General features: G+C 46.3%; 1 protein-coding gene across 5 annotated transcripts in view; it reads right to left on the reverse strand.

Moving 5' to 3' along the window:
- The window catches only part of lilli (lilliputian), a 172804-nt gene that overhangs the window by 97757 nt on the left and 51193 nt on the right, over positions 1-23854 (reverse strand). For 4 of the 5 annotated variants that reach the window (XM_043410523.1, XM_043410524.1, XM_043410525.1 and 1 more), the window contains one exon: positions 1362-1560. In XM_043410523.1, coding sequence (XP_043266458.1) covers positions 1362-1560 — 199 coding nt within the window. Of the gene's footprint in view, positions 1-1361; positions 1561-9201; positions 9596-9868; positions 10621-23854 lie in introns of those variants that run through there. The other variant, XM_043410527.1, reaches the window with a different exon arrangement.

The following is a 23854-nucleotide window of genomic DNA, read 5'->3' on the forward strand; positions in this document are numbered from 1 at the left end:
GAAAGTATATTTTTTTCGAGTAATCTGATCATTCAATCTCCGATCGATGATAAGATTTTATGACGTTTATTTTTTCGACAGATTTATATCGCAAAACATTAATTGAAGTCCTTGAAAATTCACGGCTTGTTCCAAATTCTCGAGCTCGAGCCATTCTCAAATTGCTTTTAGTTGAAGGTTCGTTTTTTCAAATGATATTTCAACATAAATTCTGAGGTGTGTGAAACGAAATATTTGGCAACCACGCCGTGGACGAGGCGAGGACAAGGGAGCCCGATATTGTGGATTTTTAAATAAAAATATCGACTGGGAATCGAGGTGCTGGTCCCTCGCGGTGGATATGGGGCAATTTCTATGTAAATTGGGGGTGAATGATGTACATCGACGGTGCGTAAGTAACGGTGCGCACCGAAGAGGTCTGGAGGCGTGATCACTTCCCGAGCGATAGTTAAAAAACGACAAGAAATCGTGAACGCGAAGAAAAAGGCTGGAATTGCAATGGCGAATGTTTGTTCAGTTTCCTGAAAATAGTAACTTCCCGGAAAAGAGCAAAGTTCATTTTACCGAAGAGCGCTAACGGCGTTTCTCGAAATAGAGCGCGCCCGTATCTCTTTTTCAGTCTTCTTACTCGGCCGATCGCTGTATCTTCAACTCGGAATCATTTCTGCGCCGAGCCTCCCTCCTCCGCCTCGAAACGAGAGACGTGCCTCCGGCCACAAAAATAGAGACAAGCGTCCCGATGGAATTTCACCACGGGACAAATCTCACGTCGTAGATCGATGTGTACTATCGACGAGAGCGGAGAACCCACTCGTAAGTCGATAAAACGCTTTCGAGAGAAGGGTAAGAAGAAAAGGAGAAAAAAAAAGCACATGGTGCGGAGAGAACAAAAAATATATATGTATCGAAGAGAACGAAGTAAGCGAACTCAACGTCGCCGATAAAAAAGGATCATGATAATAATAATAACCATAAAAGCTTCTGCCTCTCTCTTTCTCCTTCGTGATATTCGAGCCTGTATTCATTTTTATTGCGAATATATATATAATAAAACCGGAAGTATTTTACGGTGATTTGCGGGATCTCGATGAAACAGCGGTGTTGTTGAACGAACGTATATAATAAATCCCTCGGTTCGATGATTATTCAATTATCGTTATATTCTTCGTGTATCGGAGTAATTTAAGCAGAATGATAAACATTTCAGTTATTTCGTACAGGTGAAAGGTCTTGGTTGGAAAAGTATGTATTTCGAAAGCCACTAATTCGGGGACGGGGCGCTCGTAAATAATCGCGATTGATTGCGTTTTAATCTGTGTGTTTACGGATGTTGGTTCGATTAGTCGAAACTCGAGACTCACCCTAACTGGGGCACGGGGAAAGAGCGATGAGGAAGCGGACGCGTGTGGATTTGTGTGATGATGCCCGTGATTGTGATGACCGTGATGGTGATGGCCGTGGCGGGTGTCCGGACCGCCTCCCGCTGCCGCCTGTTCCGCCTGGACCGACATCGCCGCGCGGGCCTGACGTTCCCGCTCTCGAAGCCGGTCCCGGTCCACGCTGTAACACAATACAATCACGTATTAACGTCATTAAACTATCACAGAGAATAAGTCTTAATCGATGGAAATAAGGTGGAAAATCATCGCTGAGATCATAGCAGGTTTCAAGGACGTTTGAGGACTTTGCGTCATTGCAATTCGACGAAATTTCTTTTTGGTTTCGCGCGAAATTCAAGTTTTTTTTCGAGAAAGTGGGAACTTGATTCGTCTGAAATAATCGACATGTCAGGAAGCTGGAAAAGCGAAAAGTGCCAAATTTGTGTAAATTGTTGTGAATTTATAGAACGAACGGGCAACTCGAAAGCGCGTTCGGTCGTTCGTTCAGTTCGTTTACATATTCCACATTGTTTCATAAGTTCATTCGAATATTTGGGCAAATTGAAAGCGCGCGGTGAGATACTAACAAAATAACGCATGACTTGGGGGGGGGGGGGGAGAGAATCTCAGCGAATTCGGTAAGCTCGTGGACGAATATAAATGCAGTGTGTAGGGAAGGCAAGAGCGTTAACCAGAGAATGAGCTGTCGAGTTTATTTCGAGCGAGCCGAAGGTTGAGCGCGCAGCATCGGACACGCCGGGAGTCGAGAGATTTCTCGATCTGTTCCAACGGCGTTAATCGCCGGACCGAAAACCAGCGAAAAAGCGCTCAAAACAATAACGAAGGAAAGGAAAGGTGACGCAGGCCCGAGCACGTGATATAATTCGGCGAGCGTACAAGCGGAATTCCCCGAGGAACGAATCCCACCGAGCACACAGCTGATGAAAAATATAACCGAGGAATTCCTTCTGTAATACAAAGAGACCCCCCCCCCGGCACGGAGATAAACGAGACTCCGATCACTCGCGTGAGAAAGTGAGAAAGAGAGGGAGCGGGACGGGGAGAGGCTTACAGGCGGGCGCGGGCGGAGTGAGGAGAGTGAAGGATAACACGCGTCATCCAGCACTCGCGAAGCAGCGAGCCTCGACACTGACACACTGACACCGTTACGTCGAGCATTACCAATCCAGCAAACGAAACGTCAAACGCACGCGTTAATAAAACCCCGTACAGATATTCAAACTCGGCGTCTACCTTCGAAAGCACAAAAATAGAAACAAAAACTGCGCACGTTCGATCAATCGTCGAGCCACCGTCCGCCGAACAATGGAGAAAAAGCTTCGTGCGAAGCAAGTTTCGTAATGACAATAACTTTCTCCGAGAGTCACGCATAATTGAGACGGAACGGTGTGTTAATTCTATTGAACGAGCACGGTAAACCAAACACGGTAAACCAGTGAAAAAACGGATGCTGTTGAAAAATATTTGTTTTATGTCGGTAATCTGTTATCGTACGAACACACGACGGAGACCGTTGTAAAAACAATGTCCGACGATCTAAAAGCGCACTAAAATTATTTGGAAACTGTATAAATGAGCTCGGCTACGGACTGTAATTTATCTCGAGCCATAAATAGTCTTGAAATTTATATTTATTTACTGTTTACGATTTGCCGGGACGCAATCCGCAAACAAGTATCGCGCACTCGCGTCACGATCGAAGGGCAATTGTATCCAGTCAATGTCTCACACGATTTGACCAATGTTTACGGCTTATCGATCATTTATCGAATGAAAAAGCGTGTTTTTAATTGCGCCAAAACACGATCTGTTCAAGTGTTTTTTCTCTCTCTCTCTCTCTCTCGTGGAAAGAAACGAGACGAAGAATGTTGAATTTTCAAGGAGGTTATTCGAGATCTAAAATGTATGAGATGTGTCGTTGAAGAGGCGGTGGTTATCGTTATATCGAGGGCAAACGCGAACAGGTACGTAGCACACGTGCGACAAGGTCATAACACCGGGACGAGGAGATCGGAAAAACCGGTCGTGCGGAGTGCTTCTTTCGGCCGTGTCGTCGCGCGGGGTGAGCTGTTTGCGAGGTTATAATTGAAATAGCTCGTACAATTATCATTCATTGACGACAGGTAATAACCATTATTATAATTACGGCGTGGTGTGCAGAGTGTACGGACACGGATGTATCGGCTAATACGATGTCGTCGACGAGTACCTAATCGTCGATTATACGTTATGAGCGCTTTTTTTCTTCGCGCTCGCTGATAAAGATAGATATTCCAATGGGGAGTGTAGTGTGAAAATGGGGGCCGCGGTATAAGTCGGAGGAAGTAGCCGCGAGGCCAAGGGTGCTCGCGTGGGTCGGAACATTAGTGGATAACTAAATAAAAAAAAGTGACAAAAGGTCTGGCGCTGGCAGCGCGAGTCTCGTTTGGGGGGAGGAGGGAGGAAAATCGGCGAACGTGGGAAACGAGGCCGCGGGGCTTTCGACGGCGGAATGTGAATAAGTGAGCGCGGGAGAGACAAACGTGCGACAATCGATGCCAGAATGAATAATGCCAAATTCAGAAGAGTTCGGAGACTTCCGACGTCTCGCGTATACGCACCCGATTAAAACGACACCTGGAAAGGTTATAATGAGAGGAAGAAATGGGATCGCAAGCGCACGAATAAAGGCGAGACGCGCGCAGGAGCGAAGTTCACGGACCTCGGGGCAGCGGCGGGGGACACGTCGAAGAGCCTCGGCTGTCACGGATATCGTCGTACAATACTCTCTGAAAATAATGCACCGGGGCGCAACGACGAGGTAGGATATCATATCTCTCGTTTATCAGGTGGAGTGAGGAACCCACTCGCGCGCAGCAGCTCCGGAGTCACGGTTTCTCGTTGCTTCGCGAGAGACCGCGATCCCACCGACGCTACACTATTTATAGCCCGGAGAAGTGAAACGAGAGTAAGAGAGGCCGCCGCCGCGCGCTACGTTGCGAGCGCGGTGTGTGCGAGCCCGCGAAACATGCGACATCGGAGCGTGTACGTTCGACGCGGGAAAGAGCGAGTACGTATACAGACTCTCGGGGTGGTGCTGCTCCACATAAATAACGGTTTAATGCGGCTTGTCGATAAAACTCACGAGAATTTCCAGGGTGCACGCAAACTCCTTATATACCCGGCAATGATACACTCGATAAATATACGCACGTACAGCTCTAATAATCCTATTTCTATCCCTTATTCATATCTCCAATTACACGCGGTAACTCCTAATTATACAGGACAACAATAATTTTCCAACATGTGCGAGTGTACTCGAAACTAAAGACGCTTATGCGTTTTCTGCATTGCTCTCCTCCCCGCGCGGTGGCTTCGCCAACAAAAACTGTACGTCCGAGAGGAGCGCGCGGTTCGCTGCTGCGTGCGATGCTTCTTTTGAGAAATCACGAATACTTGGCGAATTACAAAAGGAAGTTTCGTGCCGCGCGGATTCCCGGTCATTCGCCGGACAATTATGTCCCGTTTACTCCCGGAGAGAAACGGGGGGGAGAGAAAGAAGTGGAGAAAATCATAGAGGAAACGAGAGAGGCTTGCGTCAGATGCTGAACTATCGTGTCCTACAATGTGTCGCCGCAACGATCAATATCCTCGTGAATGGACAAAGTAAGACGAGAACGCGTCGTCATTATAAAATTAATGACGACATAGTCGCACACGATGTATCGCATCCCGTAAATAAATAATAATATATAATATCACGCATCGAGTAGCACCGCGACGCGCAGCCTCGTTACAAGAGGACAAGTGTTCTATCGTCGACTCGCTTGTACCATTATTTACTCCGTGTTTCGAGCTCCGATTTTAAATATAGATTGAGCAGCAGGCCTGGGAGCGTCAACAGGTATAAAAATCTCTAAACAATTAAAAGATTAATGCGGCGTGTGAGGAGGCGACCTCTGGAAGACAATTGTGTGACGAGTTTTCCAGCCCGGAAACGGGGAGCTATTCATTTTTTCATAAATATTCATACTCTATGTATTACGAGTATGAATAATGCACGGATTAGTTTGTGTTGTATAGGTGGTGAAAACACTCCGAAAAGTATCGGATTCTCGGGAAGGCGAAAACTTCAGAGTGTACGCGAACAGCCCGACAGAGGGAGAAATAGGAGGCACGAGCGAGAGCGCAGGGAGAGCAGGGAGAAGAAAAAACCAAGTCCGTGTAATTCGAGCTCTGTGCAAGCCTCTTTGCACCGTGCGTGCGGAGTTTCCCCTTTGAGATTGACATTCCTCGTACTCGCGGTTTGTTATCCGCGTATCTTCGTCTCAGTTTATCCCGCAAGAGCGAAAGAGCAGGGGAAAGAGAATGAGAATAAAAAGTGAGCAAAAGAATATCGCGGAAGACCCGCGGCTCCGAGGAGCGACGATACGAGTCTCCTTTAATGCTTTTTCTCTCAAGTGTATAAAACCCATTATATTCCTCATCGTGGAATTGTATGTAGAAAAACCCGCAATCCTGAGCTAGTATACCACGCGACTAAGCACCGAATTAAAATATTACAAACTCCGCAAAAATCAACTCACGGAATCGAGAACTATCAACAAATTGAAATTTTTTAAAATTCACATCAACATTCGTGACACGTGAAAGTTGTACCAACTTTCAAACAAAATCAATCACTGCTCCCCTCCGCTTCGTAATCGACGAAAGCCTCCTATTTGTTTTCACCGCAAAGACTACGCGGTCTCCCAAGCACACATTTCCCGCTCGCATTCCCGTCGTCAAACGTGCAAAACAATAGAACAAAACGAAATCCCCCCCCAATAAAAGTCTCGCCCTTTTTAACGATCTTAAAAAAAAAATTGCGTCTCTCCGAGTCAAAAAAGTTTTTTGTTCCAACGCCCTCGATATCGTGCCAACGAAGTTTAACCAAGAGACAAAACTCGCTGGCTAAAAAAATCGACTGAATTTCGAGGATCCACTGCGAGATTGATCTTTATACTGTATAATGATATGGTGTTTCGAGCGCGATGAATACAAACATACCGTTCCGTTTATCGCGCCCCCCGCGGGGGTAAATCCGCTCGTACTACACTCATACCACCGCATTTATCCGCAGATATGTATCTAATAACTGATTGAGGTGTACCGGTTTCGTCATTCTATACTCGTGTGCATCTGTCTATGTGATGTAATGCAATGCGGAGTATCGAGAGAGGCACACATGCGGATATTTGTAATATTACACGTGATAGGCCTGACACGCAAACACCGGGGCGCATAATCGATCGTAAATTCCTATCACGTGCTTATCCATCAATGTCTATACGATAGTTTAAACGCGTGACAGAGAAAGCTCCGCGTGTGCAACGAGTTATCCATACATGGCCACTTCTCACATACTTGTCGGGCATACATATTTACGAAGACGAGTAGGAACGGTATCCATTAGCCAATTATCTGTGGCTGCTGCTGCTGCTGCTGCTGCTGGTGGTGCTCTCGATTATATTCGTAGCGTTTCCAACACGCTTCAACGTTTCTTTCGTATACTTTATATCCGAAGGTAAAACTTGAACGATGGGAAGGGCATTGATCGCATTGTATCGGGAGAGTTGGATTTTTTTAAGGGAAGCCTTGAAACGGCGACGCCTTGTTGGAGTTCCGAATTGAAGGAAAATCGCTCTCGATCTCGAATAGATGCGGATTTTATTTTGGTTGAAAATAGTCCGATGAGCGAGTTGAGGATGAATGGAAGAAGAGAGAATGAAAGAGAGCAATGGAATGAGCGGGGATTGTGCCGAAGTCGCGCGGAGCACAGTTTTCGTAGTTCGGGCAATAAGACTAATCGCTTTTGCACAGTGAATAAAAATATTTCGAGAGTAATTAGGCGACGCTGGACTTTGAAAATTGTACCACGGTACTTTAAACTTCGGTTAAGCTTTTTATGTGGTTTGAGAAGGGGAGAAAAAAAGGAGAAAAGTTGCCTGATCCAATTTCATGGGGAGGCGAGTTAAACGTCAAAGTGGAAGTTTTATCAGAGTCCTCGAATGTGGGTTCTGCAGAAAAATTGTTCTCATAACTTTGTCTCAAGGTCGCCTTTTTAAAGGGAAAACGACGGGACGAGGATGCTCTCGACGCGAAGTTAACTTGGGGCAAAAGTTACTCGTGACAGCTCGATTGGGAGCGGCCGCTGCTTCTGCTGCTGTATCCAATCATAGTCCAAATCACTCCACGTGCACAGGTACTCCGAACCAACATTTTTTGTCCTTGTTTTCGTTACCGAGTCTCCGTCATTCTCTTTCATTAATCTTCGTACTATTATCGCTCTCCAAACCACAAACAATCTCGCAGTAAACCTTGCATGAAATGGATACAAAAGGATGCAACTCTAAATACTACGAACGTCAGGCTTATACGAAAAGACGTTAACGGAGAGCTAATCTTGCAAGTTACGAGATACGAAAATATATTCAACCTGAAAAACAGCTCCATAAACTCATCCATGATAAATTACTCTTACACTGAGAGAAGCAAAAAATTTGTTGGAACCAACAAGGCTTATTTGCTAAAATTCATACTTAAGAAAAACAGCTGAAAATAATCTTGCTGTAAAAACGATTTGGTAAACCGGCTTCGCATAGACCAGAGTTAAATTTGAAGAAGACTTTCCATTTCTCCAGAGAACGATCGATTATCCTCAACGAGCAATTAAGCGAGATTCAATACGCTCCGAAAATATGCATACAAACATACTCCCTGCGTCGATCTCTTCTCCTTTCTCTTATTCTCTTTGAAAGTAAGAGAAATGATAGTGGCGCAAATAAGTTGAGAAAACGCGATGCCCACGAAGCAGGACTCCCTTAAACAAGAAAGGAAGCTTAAGAGGATTATCGTAGCAATAAAAAATAGAGATATGAGTCTCGAGGACGCCACAAACTCAACGATTCAACTCTGCTGGGGAAGAGAACGAAGAAAAAGGAATGGGCAAGAAAAAAAAAGGGGGAAACCACAAGAAATAACAGCCATATTGCGACAATATCTTTCGTCGAATGAGCATCATGCTCATCGAGCAAATAAGGAGCTCCTGACGTCACTGACTTCTTCACGTCCCTCCCATCAACCCTCTTCGTCGACATTTTCTTATCTATCTGTGTACTTTAGATAGAATATACGTTTATTGACATGAAGAAACGCGCGTTTTATCTCTCTGCAACCGCGAAACTTTTAGTTTCTCTCGATTCCAATGAGCTGTTCCGAGTCGATGCGCGCTTGGTCAGTTTTGCATCGAGGGAAACTTTTTTTCTTTCGTTCAACATCAATTGCGGCTTTGAGGAAATGTTTTATGATCCCTGAAATGAAGAGTTTTTCATTGGAAACTCGAATGCATTTTCATTGATAAAGCGAATTCGAAGTTGGTTTGAATAACCGCAATGAGTTATTGCAGGTTTCGAGTGTCCCGTATTTGTTTCGAGCTTTTCGATCCACAGCGTAGGTAGTCGGACAATTCGAATGAAAACATTATTGTGCAGTTGAATTTATCAGAATTTCAATGAAAAATCTTGACATTGGCGAAAAGGGCGAGGACCACTGTGCGACACGGAGTGTCAAATCCACGAACGATTGGGGCAACGAAGTGCTCCGGAATAGAGAGCAACCAGTCGAAGAATTGGAGCCCGGTGATGAAACTCTTGGAGGAGAATTTCAAAATATCGGAATGGTCGGACAATCGGGTTCGTTTGAACGTCGTCATTTTATGATCGTCCGTAGCGTGTATCGGAGACGGCGACAAATGCGTGAGGGTAAAGGAGACACTCACCGGGTGTTCAGGAGGGCGGCGCGCGTCGCGCCGCTTCCAAATATAATTCTGACGTCGGTTTAGCCGCTGTCTTAGTGGGTGAATTTGATTCTGTCGATTCTGCAGGAGTCTCGATATCAAGAGTGCCGAGCAAACGACGGCTGCGTATAAACATTGGCTTCGAATTTACTGAGAACGATCGACGCAATATCATGCTTTTGTAACGTGGACTTGGCGCGCTCCAACTTTTATTCCTCGGAGTAGTGTAAAAGAGGCTGGCAAATCCGACTAAACTCTCGAGTCGTTTTCTCGCGAACGAATTATTTCTGACGACACTGATCAACGTGTTATCGGGGCGTAATCATCATCATTCGAACCCCCAAAAATTGGCACTCCGCACTCCCGCACAAATGCACTGTGTATTCAGAGAAGAGGAAACAAATGTAAACATAAAAATATAGAATCAGGTGGCCTCGAGGAAGCGGCTAATCCAGAGTGCGCGCTCCTCTCGGCTCGACCGCACGCTGTCGCGTTCGTAATAACGAAGAAAAAAGATGAAAAAAAAAAAAAAAAAAATAAGTAATTTTATAATGACTGTAATAATGGGAAGAAAATTGAAGAAGAACTATCCAGCACGTATTTCTCTTCTTCTTATTCTCCTTCCTCTACTCCGCACTCTTTATCACACCTCGGCTAAGTCGCACGAAGACACTATAATGATCGCGGCTGTATAGGTGTACTTGGAGACTCCTCAGCCGATTGGTCACGGAGTAAAAATGGGGACACTTGGCGGTTCTCTTATTCGGCGATCGTTCTGGCGAAACGACACCGCGCGCACTACCAACGCACAACGGCGAGATAAAACGTAAGTTTTCGCGTTTCCGACGATGCACACACGACTGCGCGATCACTTTCACGAGGTAAGAACGATGGTGCGGAATAAGAAAGGAAGAAAGAAAGCAACGTGGATCATCCGTGTTTGGGAATATCCGTCAGCGCGACGGAAATTCCTCCACCACTTTTTATATTTCTTTATCTATCTTTTATCCCGTTTCGCGAACGCGAGTGAATCTTTCGAAAGAGGAGCGTCCGAGTGCGCGTTGAGCGATTGTGAAACGTGGGTTTACGTGTATTGGCCGGGCGTGCGGGGGTCGTCTCTGTGCGCGTATTGCCTCGTTTCTGTCCGAGAGAAAGAGACCACTCGGATATTAATCGTGAAACTCCGATCGAGATTTTGATTGGTCTTTCGGCGAGAGAGCTCCTCTCGACCCCCTTAAAGGTCACCTCTGCGCAAACACGCGCTCGCGAGCACGCACGTCCGCGAATCGTATCCGAGACACCGGATTTGCGCGTTATCGCGAAATAATATTTGTTATCGCGAGCGCGGGTAGTCAAGAAACTGGCGAGTTGCCGCTCGCCCGAAGATACGCGCGACAGAGCTATGGAAAAAAAAAAAAAAAAAAAAAAAAAAAAAACAACTGCGAAGGATCGAGTGAGAGAGTGCAGCGAGAGGAGGGCGAAGAGTCGGAACGAGGAAAACACTCGGTCGTGTGTCCCGAGCTCCGGCGTAATAAAAAAAAAGCCAAGTATGACGAGAAAAAAAAGTACGTCACACCGTAATCTCGTGACAAGTGGCGCGTCACTGCGTCGAACAATTGCGTCAAAGCGTTTGAGCGCGCGGACGTTTTATCAGTCGCGATCGAGCGTCGAGTCTCAAATTCTTAATACGGAATTTAAATTCGAGGAGGGAAGTGTGGTGAGTGAGCAGGCGATGAACGAAATAAAAAGCCAACTCCGAAAGATTTTTCGGACGCACAGATGTCGCTGTTGGGCGCTTGTGATTTAAAGGGCCAAAGCCGTACGACGACACGAGCACACATTTGTTATCGCACTGTGAAATGCCCCCGTACAGAGCGCCGCACCGACGTAACTAATTAATCAACGCAGTCAGTTAACAATCGAGCAACTTTCGATACGAAATTTCATTTGTTTTCGACGGATCGCGCGGGGGCAGGACAAACGACATCACGAGCTCAATATATCTTCAGCTTTTATTATCGCAACACACAATCGGGAGAAAAATATTTGTTCGATCGTATATTTGTATACGATGAAAATGAGAAGATGAAATAATTGTTAAAAACGTATATAGGATGCCGGAGCGTTTCGCGCGGAGACGCAACGAGGCGATTAGAGCTCGAGAGAAACTGGCACTTTCCGGTCGTGACTGAACAACGCACACGGGTACACTGATACGGGAGAGAGCGACGGAGATGAACCGAGGGACAGAGCGAGACAGGAGCACGGAGAGGAGCAGGAGTGCTGTGCGAAGGTGGGGAGAGGAGGCGAAGCGACGGAACGCGCGCGAGACAGAGAGAGAAAGATATTGAAACGAAGAGGGACGGAGATACAGCGACGGAGGTGGGAGCGTGACGTTGCGCGCGCGGTGAGAGGGGGAATAAGAACGGCAAGCGCGGGCGAGAGACGAGACGCGAGAGTGAATATACGCGGGGATATATCTATATGAGGAGAACGAGTTGTATATAGGACGTGCGATGTACATAGAGGAAAAATTCGCACACGAGCCAAGAGGAACGGCAGGCAGGCAGCAGGAGCCGGCAACCGGCTGGCTCGCTCGTCGCTCGCGCCGAGAGAGCTGCTCATCCTTTGCCGCAAAAGCTCGCGACTCTCCGGTGTGTGTACCCGAACGAACGACGCGAGTCCGTGTCGCGACGTTGAAAAAAAATTCAGGGAGAAAAAAACACGAAAGAGAAATACAAAACGAAAGATATATGAGCGCGACAGAAGTGGAAATGGAAGCTGACGGGGGAGGGAGCGAGAGGGAGAGAGAGACGTGGTGAAAAACGCGCAACGAAGACAAGCTCTAGACAGGACGCGAGGGCGGAAGAGACGAGGGCTTTTGCGGCGAGAGGAGCGCGCGGGGGTGTCCAACGAGAGACGAAAAGAGAGAACGCGAGAGCCGCGCGCGAGCCAGCGCGAAGAGTAGAACGCGAGAGGAGTAAGTGGCGCGCGGCTACAGAGTGGGAGGGATTATCAAAATGGCCGCTCGACCGTCACGCCGCCTCGCGCGGAAAGCATGGATCGCCCGCCGCGCGCACATAGAGACGATGACACAACCTCCGACGAATATCTGTATAAATGGATATACATGTATGCGTATATCCGTGTCGCGACTCCTATCAAACGTAAAAAGGACGCGAACCCGCGCCATTCAGCCTGCAAAATACGATACTATTTCTCCCCTTTTTTCTCTTCGTCACTTATCGATTAAATCAACACGATCGAAATTCTAAAGGACCATCTTTTCGCAGAATTATCTCAAACTCATAAATCGTGCCAAACTCTGGCGCATGACGCGATTCTGTCAAAAACTAGCGAGTCTCGCACGTCCACGCTCTATTCCGATCGCCGATCATCCCCGAGTGATTCCGAACTTTGCGATGTTGGCGGAAGAATTTTCGAACACGTTCCCGTGGAATAATTCATATTGGAATGATCGACTCGAATTATATCGGTAATTGGCCTGCAAAAACTCGCACAAGTTCCAGGAAACGTCATAGAATTTCGATGAGCATTCCACAAGTGTATGATTCAGCGTTTTTCGGCTGTTATCGAAAAAAGGAATAAACTCAGCGCTCCGCTATGTGTAACGGATCGTTTGCATCGCGGCGCGTGCAACGAAGGATTGACATCGATCGGGAAGCGGCGTAAATATAGTTCTCTGCCGATTGTATAATATTCGCGTAAATGTACGCCTCAGAAAGTTCTACCGGTCCAGTTGAGTCGAGCGGAGCTTTACGATTCTTGCTTTTTCTCTCTCGTGGAGTCTCGCAGTGAAACGGAACTGATTTTTTCACCTTTACGATTTACTTGTATGCTCTTAATTTGCAAATGTCCGCGCAGTGTCACGAAAAAATGTAATTACTCGCACTTGGCCCACGTAAGTGCGTGTGTAAAATGAGAAACTTGGATGAGCGAAAAACTGCTCGGATGATGTTCGTCCATTCGTTTGACAACTCATTTAGTTTCGAAATGGAAAAATTTAGCGTCACCAATCGGGGTTTATCCATGATCAAGAATTTAGTTGAAGGGCATGCGAGGCTGTTTTTTCGAGTTTGTTGATGATGCAACCGTGGGAGCTCCGATCAGTTGGGTCGCTGTTCAATTTTGTTGTCTCAGCCAAACGCGGAGTCAACAGAATATTTTGACTGTTTCAGTCACTCGTCAATTCTTCGTTATTTTCATTTCAATTCTATCATTATTTTTACTGAATCAACAAATTATTTTCTAGGAACGAAAAAAATTTGTTAACTCCACACGTTCTGTTGCCCGTGAGGAGGAGTCTTTTTTAGCTCTGAATTCATTAGGAATTAAGATTCGTGCTGGGTCTTTTGAGAATTTCGGTGACATTGCGAATTGAGCGATATGCCCAACTCGTTGGCAACGTACGTAGGTTCGAATGTTGTTCTCGTCTCGCAGTAATGACTCTGTCGTCTGGCTCCACCACGAAATACTTGAGTTTCGGTGCGAGCTTCGCGTTGTATCAATCTCTTGTAATTCATGAGGCGTTTAATATTCATCGAACTAGGGTCGAAACTTTATGTTTAAGTTTTGTGGTAATTAACGTGTTCGCGAAACATGGAATGTCAATCCCCGAAGAATTCGGTGATCTCGTTTCATAAATATAACGAAGTAGCGAGTGCTAAATATAATTAAATGTTAATTATAATAAACCAGGGAAAGCTTCGAGTCAGGGATGCCGAATGGAATTGACTTTTTAATAATTAACCACGAGATGACTTTACAACGTTATATTAGATTAGCAACGTCGAGGGTTGTCGATAAAATAAGTAAACACGAGCGAATCTCGGAGAATTATTGGATATTTTCCGTCAAAGAACGTGGCTCTGATGGTGTAACGACGTGTATCCACGCGAGTATTTTTTTATCATTTATGAGAGCAAAAAAAAAGCAGAAAAATGTAAAAAATAGCGGAGAGGATCTTTACAGTGGGTAAAACCAAGTATAGTTTTCGCGATAAACTGAAAGAACCGCTGCTGAAAGACGAAAAGGTCAATTTTTTAATTTTATTCGTTTGCTAATTCCGAGGCGATTCCGACCTTCCGAAGGGTAAAGGTAATGATTCGGTTCAGTGGACTATAAATAAATAGTACTTGCACGCGATCCTGAATCGTACGCCCGCAAGCAGAGAGCGAGCGAGCGAGGGGGGGGAGGGGTGCGAAGGTTGCGACCGGAGTGATACCCCCGTGAAAAAAGGCAGGGGGAATTGCCCAACTTGATAAATGAACGGGACTAGATTTCTATATGGATAAATGTTATAGTTGAATCCGCTGATACAATCAAAGTGGCGCAATTAGCGATTGTAATCAATTCCGAAGGGGTATAGCAGCGGGCCCCTTTCCGCGAGGGTTCCCCGCTCGGAGGCGTCGACACGATTGTTAACTGACGGGAGAACGAGGAACAAGGAAAAGCCTCTCGTTTAATCCTCGGCGCGCGTCGTTATCCAGAAAGCCCTAAACTCGATCGGCTTCCCCCGTAACACGAACGGGGAGCTCTCGGAACATTTGGCATCGATAAAGAAATATGCGCGATTTGCGGTCTCGAGAACTCGAGAGTGTGTGTATAAACGTTGCAAGCTTCGCTTCGGATATGACGACGGCGTTATAGCCGCCGGGGTTTTTGCTCGGTCGGTGTATACTTGTGCCACGACGATCGCGAGCCTCCCGACCTACGTCACACCGCTTCCTACCGCGCTGCTCCGCTATATTCCCGCGGCAAACTCGCTGCCCGCCCCTCCCCTCTTCTCTTTTCCTCTCCCTCCTCCCTTCGATCCTACTGATATACGCTACTTGAACGTATATAGATATGCAGAGGATACCGGATTAAAACAGACGGAGACGGAGCAGCGTGTGCACGTGTTGTGGCACGGAGGAGCGTAAGCCGCTTTATTGGCGGCCTCGAGCGCTCGGTACGCGCTCCGAAAAGACTCCGCGGGAGTAAGAAAAAGGAAAAGCGACGTGAGGAGCGCGAGCCGTAAATCAAACAGGGTGGAACACATCGAGTTCGCGTATATTCTTCGCTCACGCAGACGAGACGTTTTCTCGCCTATTGCGCGATAAATTGATCAATGCGACTCAAACAAATCTGACCGCATCGGAGCAATCGGGAGGTGTTAACTTCATCAGATCCGTCGAGAGTCCGTTGACGAGTTCGTATTCCAAATGAACCCGGACCGTTTAATAAGAATCCGTACAACCGGAAGTCTCTTTTTTGCATGACGAGGAAAAAGAGAGAAAGTCGAATGGAGAAGAAAATGAATCGTACAAAGTAAGACTAACGAGGCGAGTTGGTACGCGACAATAAAATGTACGCTCAACATTAAAGATGCCTGAGCAAAGATCGGGTCGTTTGTAGCTGTGAAATGGGAGAAGCCTCAGACGGGGAAGAGAGCGAAAAGGAATCTGCGGAGTATACAGTTAGAGAAGGGAGGCGGAGGGGGGAGAGGAGACAGGCGGGGATGAAGGAAAAGAGGTCCAGTTTAAAAGTCACAAAGCGGAGGGAATTGCTAGCCGCGAAAGAGAGAGTGAAATAATGACGGGTACAGCGTTCGCGCATCGAGCTTGATTCTTCTCTTTGTCTACTCCGCCCTCGCCTCCCTCTATGTCAGCCACGATGATGAGCTATCCGAGCGTCGATCTATATCCACGAGAGTTCTCTCGGCTGCTGTTACAACGCGTTACATACTTCATCTCCGGGCTTCTGGTTGGAAATTCTCCCGTCATAACTCTCTACTGTCTCGCGGTATTCGTCGTTAAGCTACGTATATACGTATTCGAATTCATGCACCGTGTATAGAGACGCGCGCGCAAACACTCGAGCGTGTGGGTCACTCGCAGCGAGAGGCTGCGATATGTGCACTCTCCGTGTACCGCGCGAGAACGACCGCCGGGGACGAGACCCGCGAATCAAGATGGCGCGTTGGTATTATATACATTAATGACTAACGCGTGGGTGAAGGGAGCTGCGAAATCGAGAGTATAAACCGGCGGAATGTACGATGCGTGTTTTGCAATACGGAGATCCACGGACACTCGATGTTCCGGTCGAAATCGCCTTTTTCACGTTTTCTTTTTATTTTTTTTTTTTATTTTTTTTTTATCCATCTACGAAAATCCGAAAAGAGCGACACGCGCTTTTTTTCTCCTCTCGTAATCCCCCGGATCGCGTATAATAGTGTTTTTAACTTGCCCGAGCGGACGAAAAAGAGGGCTTTGTCGGGATCAGCTGATTTTTTGAAAATTTTTCAGGGCCCGGTGTCTCGCAGGATCGAAGACCCGGACTCGGGGAGTTTCGGGCGGGAAAAGATGGAAATGGTGATCGTAATTTCGTTAGGGACTCACTGTTGGACACATCGGACCAATGGATTTCATATTGCACCGCCGTTTTGAAGCGATCGTCCAGACAAAATGATGAATAAAAACTCACTCCGCATCATTTTTTAGGAGGAAGTAAGTCGTGAGAACGATGCGCGGAGACTGCTTAAAAGATTCTCATCCGCGAGTTGGATCGCGAATGGGAAGATTCTTGTCGCAGGCCACGTTCCGTCGCGGCGATAAGAGAATTCTCGATATACCGGATAAAACAATTTGCTCCACTCGTTATGAATTCGATAATCTCGTTATCGTCGTATCGCTCGTTTTTCGTTTATCTTTTAAAATCGAATATCGCTGATAACCTTCGGGAGCTCGATCTCGAAGCGAGATTCCATTAATTAGTTAATGAATAAGGTAAAATTTGAGGAACGCGAGGTGTTTCGAATGCAAATGTGAGCCGGTGATTGGGCTCAATTGGCATGGAAAACATAACTCGGAAAATTCGAAACAAAACGCGGATGTGAATGAACGGACAATATTTTCCTGGATATTGGCACGGATCGATGAGCAAACAAAGCGATCAAGTACTTCGACGCGGTGGCGAGGATTGCTTGATTATTCAAATACAATTGAAATAAAACTATTGGAAGTGTCTCGCTTGTTCCGTTGCGGCTCGTTTGACACCGGCAAACTTGTCGTCTATCGCTCGGGCGAATAAATATTTGAATAAGGGAATCGGATATTCCGATGCTCGTAAAGTCGTTTGCATCTCAATATTTCATTATTTGATGAACCCGTTATAGCAGAAAGTACAAGCGGGCGGTCTCGTCTATCGCTCCATTCAGTATTCTCACACACGACGAAAGTTCGGCTGACTGGGGACCGAGGTTTGGTGAACGATCACACACATGAGCTGAACAACAATAGAAATAACCCGAGTGAGTGAAAATTAATCCGAATCGATAGAACGTTGAAATGGGCACGAAAAAACAGGTGTTGAAAAAGCTCCGTTGGAAAAGGCCCCAATGAAGCGATCGGAAATACTGGAAGTTCGGAATTCTGTTCACGAAAGAGTATCGGCGCCGTTGAATAATCACGACAATAGAGGGGAGAATAAGAAAAAAGATGAGAAGGATGGATGAGAGGCTCGAGAGGCGTAAATAGAAAGTCTCTGAACGATGCGGAGACCGCGTGTGCATGCTCGGTGGTCGCTGCGGTGTTCACACAGCGTGGTATTTTCAAGCAAGTACCGACGTATATACCGACAAGTACATACACACGTAGAGTAAAAAGGAGGGAGAGGATCCAAGGTGTAATTAGCGCTACTTTTACGATTACGTTTTACGTAAGATGCAGCACAGTCGTTGGCTTCGCTGTTCTGTGTTGCCGCTGCGGAGACTTCTGCTACTTTGTATCCGGAGTCGCACTCTTGAGAATACTTTTTTCGGGCGATGCGTCTGTGTGCGAGAGAATGTGCCTGCATTTTGCGGCTCGACCTAGCCAAGGAGGTAGCGATATGAGGGAATAAGCGTGCGAGAGAGCGCGGAGCAACAAGACAAGCGGGGGAGGTTGTTCCATTGCCCCAGATAAGACGAGAACCTTCCTCCCCCTTCCTTTCCCACTTTGCTCTCTTCATTGCTCTCTCTCTCTCTCTCAGTCGCTCCTACATTACGTTCTTCTGCTTCCTCGCTTCACCACTCTACACTTTCCGCAGCACAAACCGTCGACGTCTCTTTACCGCGACGAGAGATGTAAGAAACGAAATAGCGCTTCTCTCTTCAACCTTCCCCCCCCCCCTCCTCTTTCTCTGTCTCTCTTTTTTAGATATGCATACGAGAGCATATCTGTAACGTTTGTATCAATGTATATACATATACAGGGATACACGGAAACCACAAGAAGAGCTAACCTAGACTCGATGCTTTACTGGAAGGGATACCTTGCGGTCTCTCCGCTCTACCGTTTTCCTATAGCCGAGCATATATACTCGTGCCAATCTTGGTTTTCCTAGCTATTCTTCTCCACGGGGCCTGCTCTTATCCGCGTACCTCGAGAATACATGTATAGAATGCACCTCGTGCAGGTACGGCGCGTACAAATTCTTGACGTTTGTATGTGTGTCTACTTAACTTCTAACATAACTTGGGCGCTATGAAACGAGGTAAAATCGCTCTGTGGTGCGACGCTTCGTTGTGCGTAGCCTTCTTTTGCGCAATGACAAATTCGCCCATCCGTTCGGCACAAAGGAGCTCGGGGGAGCTCTAATTAAGATCGAGCGGAGTTCTTGCAGTCCTGTCGAAAGTGTACAAACAGCGACGAGGACGATAATACGGAAAGCACGTATTATTATTATTATTTTGAATGAAAATACTAAATGGTAATAAGGAGAAATTGGGTGAAGGCGATGGGCTGCGAGCTCGAGAAGCGCCGATCGGTGGAGCGAGATATGAGGAAAAGACGGGGAATTTGAGTGAAATGTTCAGCCCCATCGGCGCACTGCTTGACCACGAGAGCGATAATGCGATTGTCAAAAGTACTTTTATTATAAAATGCGATACCGCGTTGAAAGGAACGAGGGGTCGTCGTTTCAGCGAAAAAGGCAAAAGCCAGGAATCCAAGCGGTCGGGAAGTTTGAAAACAAACGAGAACGGAGGTTCGAAACCCCGTTGGGATTATTACTCATGAATTTATGGTTAAGCTGAGCGCTCGCGTTCTCAATGTTTCCAGTCTTTTTGACCTGCCCGGAGTCGCCTCGGTGGCATACCTAATTTTTATTAAGATTCACTCTTACAGCCGATTGTTCGAATTCAGTAAGAACACTTTTAGTCGGTCTTTCTCCTCGCCTCTTCGTTCCTCCTCCCCTCTCCGCGCTCCCTCTATTTCCTTCTCTTTTATTCTCATTCTTTACAATGTTTGCTCACACGCTCGGTGTGTCTCGGGACTGACGGAGCACGAGCAGGTATACCAGCGGCGGTGGAAGCACCGAGAAAGGTGAATGGGGAATCATGGACGAATAGTGAGCGCCCGAGAACATCGCCGAGCTCGGATCTATAGCTATACACACACGTATAAATGTATAATAGAAGGAAGAAGAAACGTTTTGCTAGTAAAAGTATATTCCGTAGAGGCTCAGCGTACCGCCACCGTGCGCCTCGCGTCTTGATTCACTTCTTTTTTTTTCTCCTTCATTTTCATTCTCCCGCTCTCCTCAGGAATTTTTGTCCTACTCATTTTTTCCGCCTCTTTGGCCTCTTCAAATATATACATGTATATAAACATATAAAGGCTCTCGTACACACTCGTCTCATCATTTCTTTCGTCGCCCTGTTTCCTGTCTCCCTTGCTGGCGAGCGCTCTCCGGGATCGCACCCAGCTCTCTTCCTCTCCCGAGCTCCGGGTCATCATGCGGAGAGAACCTTCTCTCGTCTCTCGTTTCCTTCCTCTCCGCCTCCTCCTTCCGACAGCGCGCAATGTGTCCTAATACCCAGAGGAGAAAGAGCTGAACCGACGACTTTATATACCGACGCCCACCGTTCACTCCCAACTACTTTGGCAAAGTGAGAGAAAGAGCGAGGAGGAGACGGAGGCAGAAAGAAATGAGAAAGAGGGAGCTGTGTGAGAAACTTGACGAGAAAATTAAGACGGCACTTTGGAATGTTACGAATTATAAAAAATCTCATATTTCTTAGTCTCTTTAAGTTCTTATTGCGAAATCAAGTGGCTTTCGTTGCGTTGCGAAAGAACGAGATCGGTTGATAATATTAATGTTTCGTACCTGTTACGTTCACCTCGCGTGTAGAAATTAACGATGTGTAATCCTTTAAAGTGCGCGTTTTATTAATTCATCACTCGGGGGAACACACGGGCGTTCTCTCACTCTTCGATCGAATCACAAAAGTGTATATAAAATCTATTGGCACTTTGTGCACGTTTCGGGCACGATTCTCTTTAAATTTGTTTTCATCTCTGCTGTTTTGCTTTATCTTTTTCATCGACGAAACAGAGGAGGATTAACGCGGATTGATACGGAAACGCGGGCGTATTAAACGCGGGGGCGTATAATATATTTCGGAGCGAAGCCTCGAACGTGCATCGTTTGAGGAATATTTGAGCAACTGGCGCGTCTCGTCGAGTGTGCGCTTAGTGAGCGTACGCGGGGGTTCCCTGGGATATGAACGTGCGAGAGAGAGAGAGAGAGAGACGACGAGAGAGCGAAGGGAGGGGGCGATAGTCGGATGAGCACGAAAGAACTTGGTTTAGGGGTCGGTGCACGCCGGGGTTGAACTTCTCTCTGTCTCTGTCCCGCTTTCTCCCTCTTTCCCTCTCTCCCCCTCCCCCACTCACACTCTTTTCCTCGGAGCTCTCGTTTTCACCGATAGACACGAGCGTAAGAGTGGCCTCTGCCTGTAAAAATTGTGACCCCCGAACCGAACGATGAATGTTCGAGGAAATGAGAGCAAAAAGAGAACGGCTGGCGGCGAATAGTCGATTTGTCGAATACGAAACGAGAGGCATTTAGGTTCGTGCATTCTTTAGACCCATTCCAATTATATCCTCTGCGGAGTCCTCCTCCGTTGCTGATTTTACATCGGTACTTTTTTTTATCAGGGAATTAATAATAAAAATGAGGAATAACGACAAGAAATGACGGGGCATTCCGGAAACGCTTTTGGTGCTCCTGCCGCAGTCGCCAGATACTTGGCGAAGCCTGACGAATCGTAAATTCGTTTCTGGCCCTTTCTCATTCGCGTTATTCCACTCGCACGATGAGTCGTCGAGGCGAATGAGTGACACCGAGAGTGCGCTGGGGCGGCCGGAGGCGATATACACCAAAACCGAGGAAAACCACCTTGGTGAGCCAGAACGGAAGAGAATGTGAGAAAGGAGCACTCGGCTTATGGCTCGGTGTATGGGTTCGGAAGAGGAAGTGTAAAAAGACGTGTACGCGGGGGCGCCCGAATATGGAGCGAGTGGAAAAGGGAGATAGCGAACGGAAGACGAAGATGGAAGGTCTGATCGCGCACACATGGGGGTTCGTCGGGAGAGCCATCGAACGATTTGCGGAGAGAGCGAAGAACGTGCAAGTTCCGAGGACCAAACTGTTGCGCTAAGTATACAATCGGCTATCGCGTTGCCTATGAATGAAACAGGAGAGAGCAGTGGCCGGAGGGCACGAGAAGGAAGTTGAAAGGTTGTGAAAATAGAAAAAAAAAAAAAAAGAAAAAAAGAAAAACGCTCGCCCTCGTTTGATCTCATATTCGGTGGGCTTGCAGCAGCACTCGCGCAAATAAAAATCTGACGAGTCGGAGGAGAATATTTTGAAATGAAAATTCGTCGCTCGTCGCGCGCAGCCACCAATTAAATAATTATGCATCGTGTGACACACAGCCGAGTGGGAGATCCGATGGGGGAAAGACCGTCGGAGCCTGTGTATGTACTTCACTGTTGGCACATACATCGCAGATACAAGAGAAAAGGTAAAAGGTTGATGCACACAGGTAAAATTCGTTTCCCTCTCACCTTTCTTCGAGGCAACTGGCGCAGCAGGTTCAACTCAAACAAAAAACACGGAAAAAGAGAAAGAAGGAGAAGGGGCTGCGCGGGTTTGCTCCTACGCGGAAATACATGCCCTCCGACACGAGTCGCTTTGCCACCACCCAACCTGCTCGCGCGTCTGTTCGACTTCTCGGGCCTAGCATTTGTATTTCATTCGCATTACGTGAATATAAACAAGCACAGTTCGTACATTATTTTTAGTTCGACGACAAAAATTAACGAACGCGTACACGCGAACGTACCGAGAAATAAAGTGAAAATAAAAATTCTCGATGTACCGTGTCTGTGGATAGGAAACGATAACGAGGAACCAGAGAGATGCCAAGAGTCAAGGGTCGTGCCCGATAAAACATGTGACACGTGTATATGCACTGGTCACATATGTTTTTCAGGGATAGGAGCGAGACGAAACGTCGCTGCTCAAATAAAACCAAGTAGAGCGCGAAACGCCTCTGTATGTGGGTGTGTACATGCCTGTGGCTTGAAATTACACAAAGTTCTTTTGCGTATCCGGTGATAGAGTTTGAAAAAATCTGTACAAAACCATGCTAAAATTCTTATTATTTTTTTTCTCGCAAAGGGTTCTCTTGACAAAAGCCTGGTTCTTTGTTCCTTCGTTGCTTTTCACTCGGTATATATTTTCATGGATCATCAAAGTGAAGTGGAGAATTTTTTCAGCATCGCACAACTGATACGACCCATTTTTCAAACCGTTCCCCATCTTCTCGACGATCTGGCGAAATCGATCGGTGAAATAGTACCGAAATTCAAAGGTCTAAAGTAAAAAAAGGATAAACAAATAAATGATACCAGCTGATACGGCCTTCGGCGATTCGGTTGATTAACCTTTGACTGCACACTTCCGCCACCGATTTATAACTGCATACAGACCCCCAAAGCGATTTTCAAACCGTTGTACCTCGTTAAATATGCATTTTTTCGTTTTTTTTCGTTTTGCAGAGACGTTTATCATAGTAAATTATCCATATTTTATAGCCCGATATTCATTTTTCATCAAAACCGAAAATTAAATGGCAATACATCCATTCACAGTGGGGCATATGTTGAAAAATGCATCTTTACGCAGAAAAAATCGTACTTTTTTTCTATTTAAAAAAAAATGGGGATTTCGGAGCAGTAAAAAGTGGGAAAAACAACTCCTACGCATCGGAAAATTTTTGGAGTAAAAAATTGTATACAGAAACTTGTCGTTAACGGAACATTCCGGAGTTTACTGATTGTATAGTAAACGGACATTTGATTGTATCGATTATTACATTCATCCGACATTTCTTGTCAAATCATTCGACATCCTAAATTCATAATTTTTTATTATAATAAAACAAAATAAAACACATTTACTATCACAAAATACTTACTTCTGAAGATTTCACCCAAAATTGCGCGAAAACCAATTGGATTTATAAGGCACTGCTGCTGCACGCACTGGGTCAAAACGACCCAACGTCGTTTTCGGGCGTAGGTGTGCCGACAGGCTCTGGGGAAGGGCCATGTGGTGTCCGCTTATAGAGTAAAGATGAGGGAAAAATGTGGCGTCGGAATTTTGGTGAATAGATCGCGCCCCCCCCCCCCCCCTTGCGATACATTCGACGGAAGAAAAGTTGCTGGGTCATGATGACCCGAAGTGCAGTCGAAGTGAGAAATTTGCATGATTCGAGTGAATAAACTGTTACGATTTGGAA

This window comes from Venturia canescens, chromosome 1 (genome assembly GCF_019457755.1).
Source record: "Venturia canescens isolate UGA chromosome 1, ASM1945775v1, whole genome shotgun sequence".
NCBI classification, from domain to species: Eukaryota; Metazoa; Arthropoda; class Insecta; order Hymenoptera; family Ichneumonidae; genus Venturia; species Venturia canescens.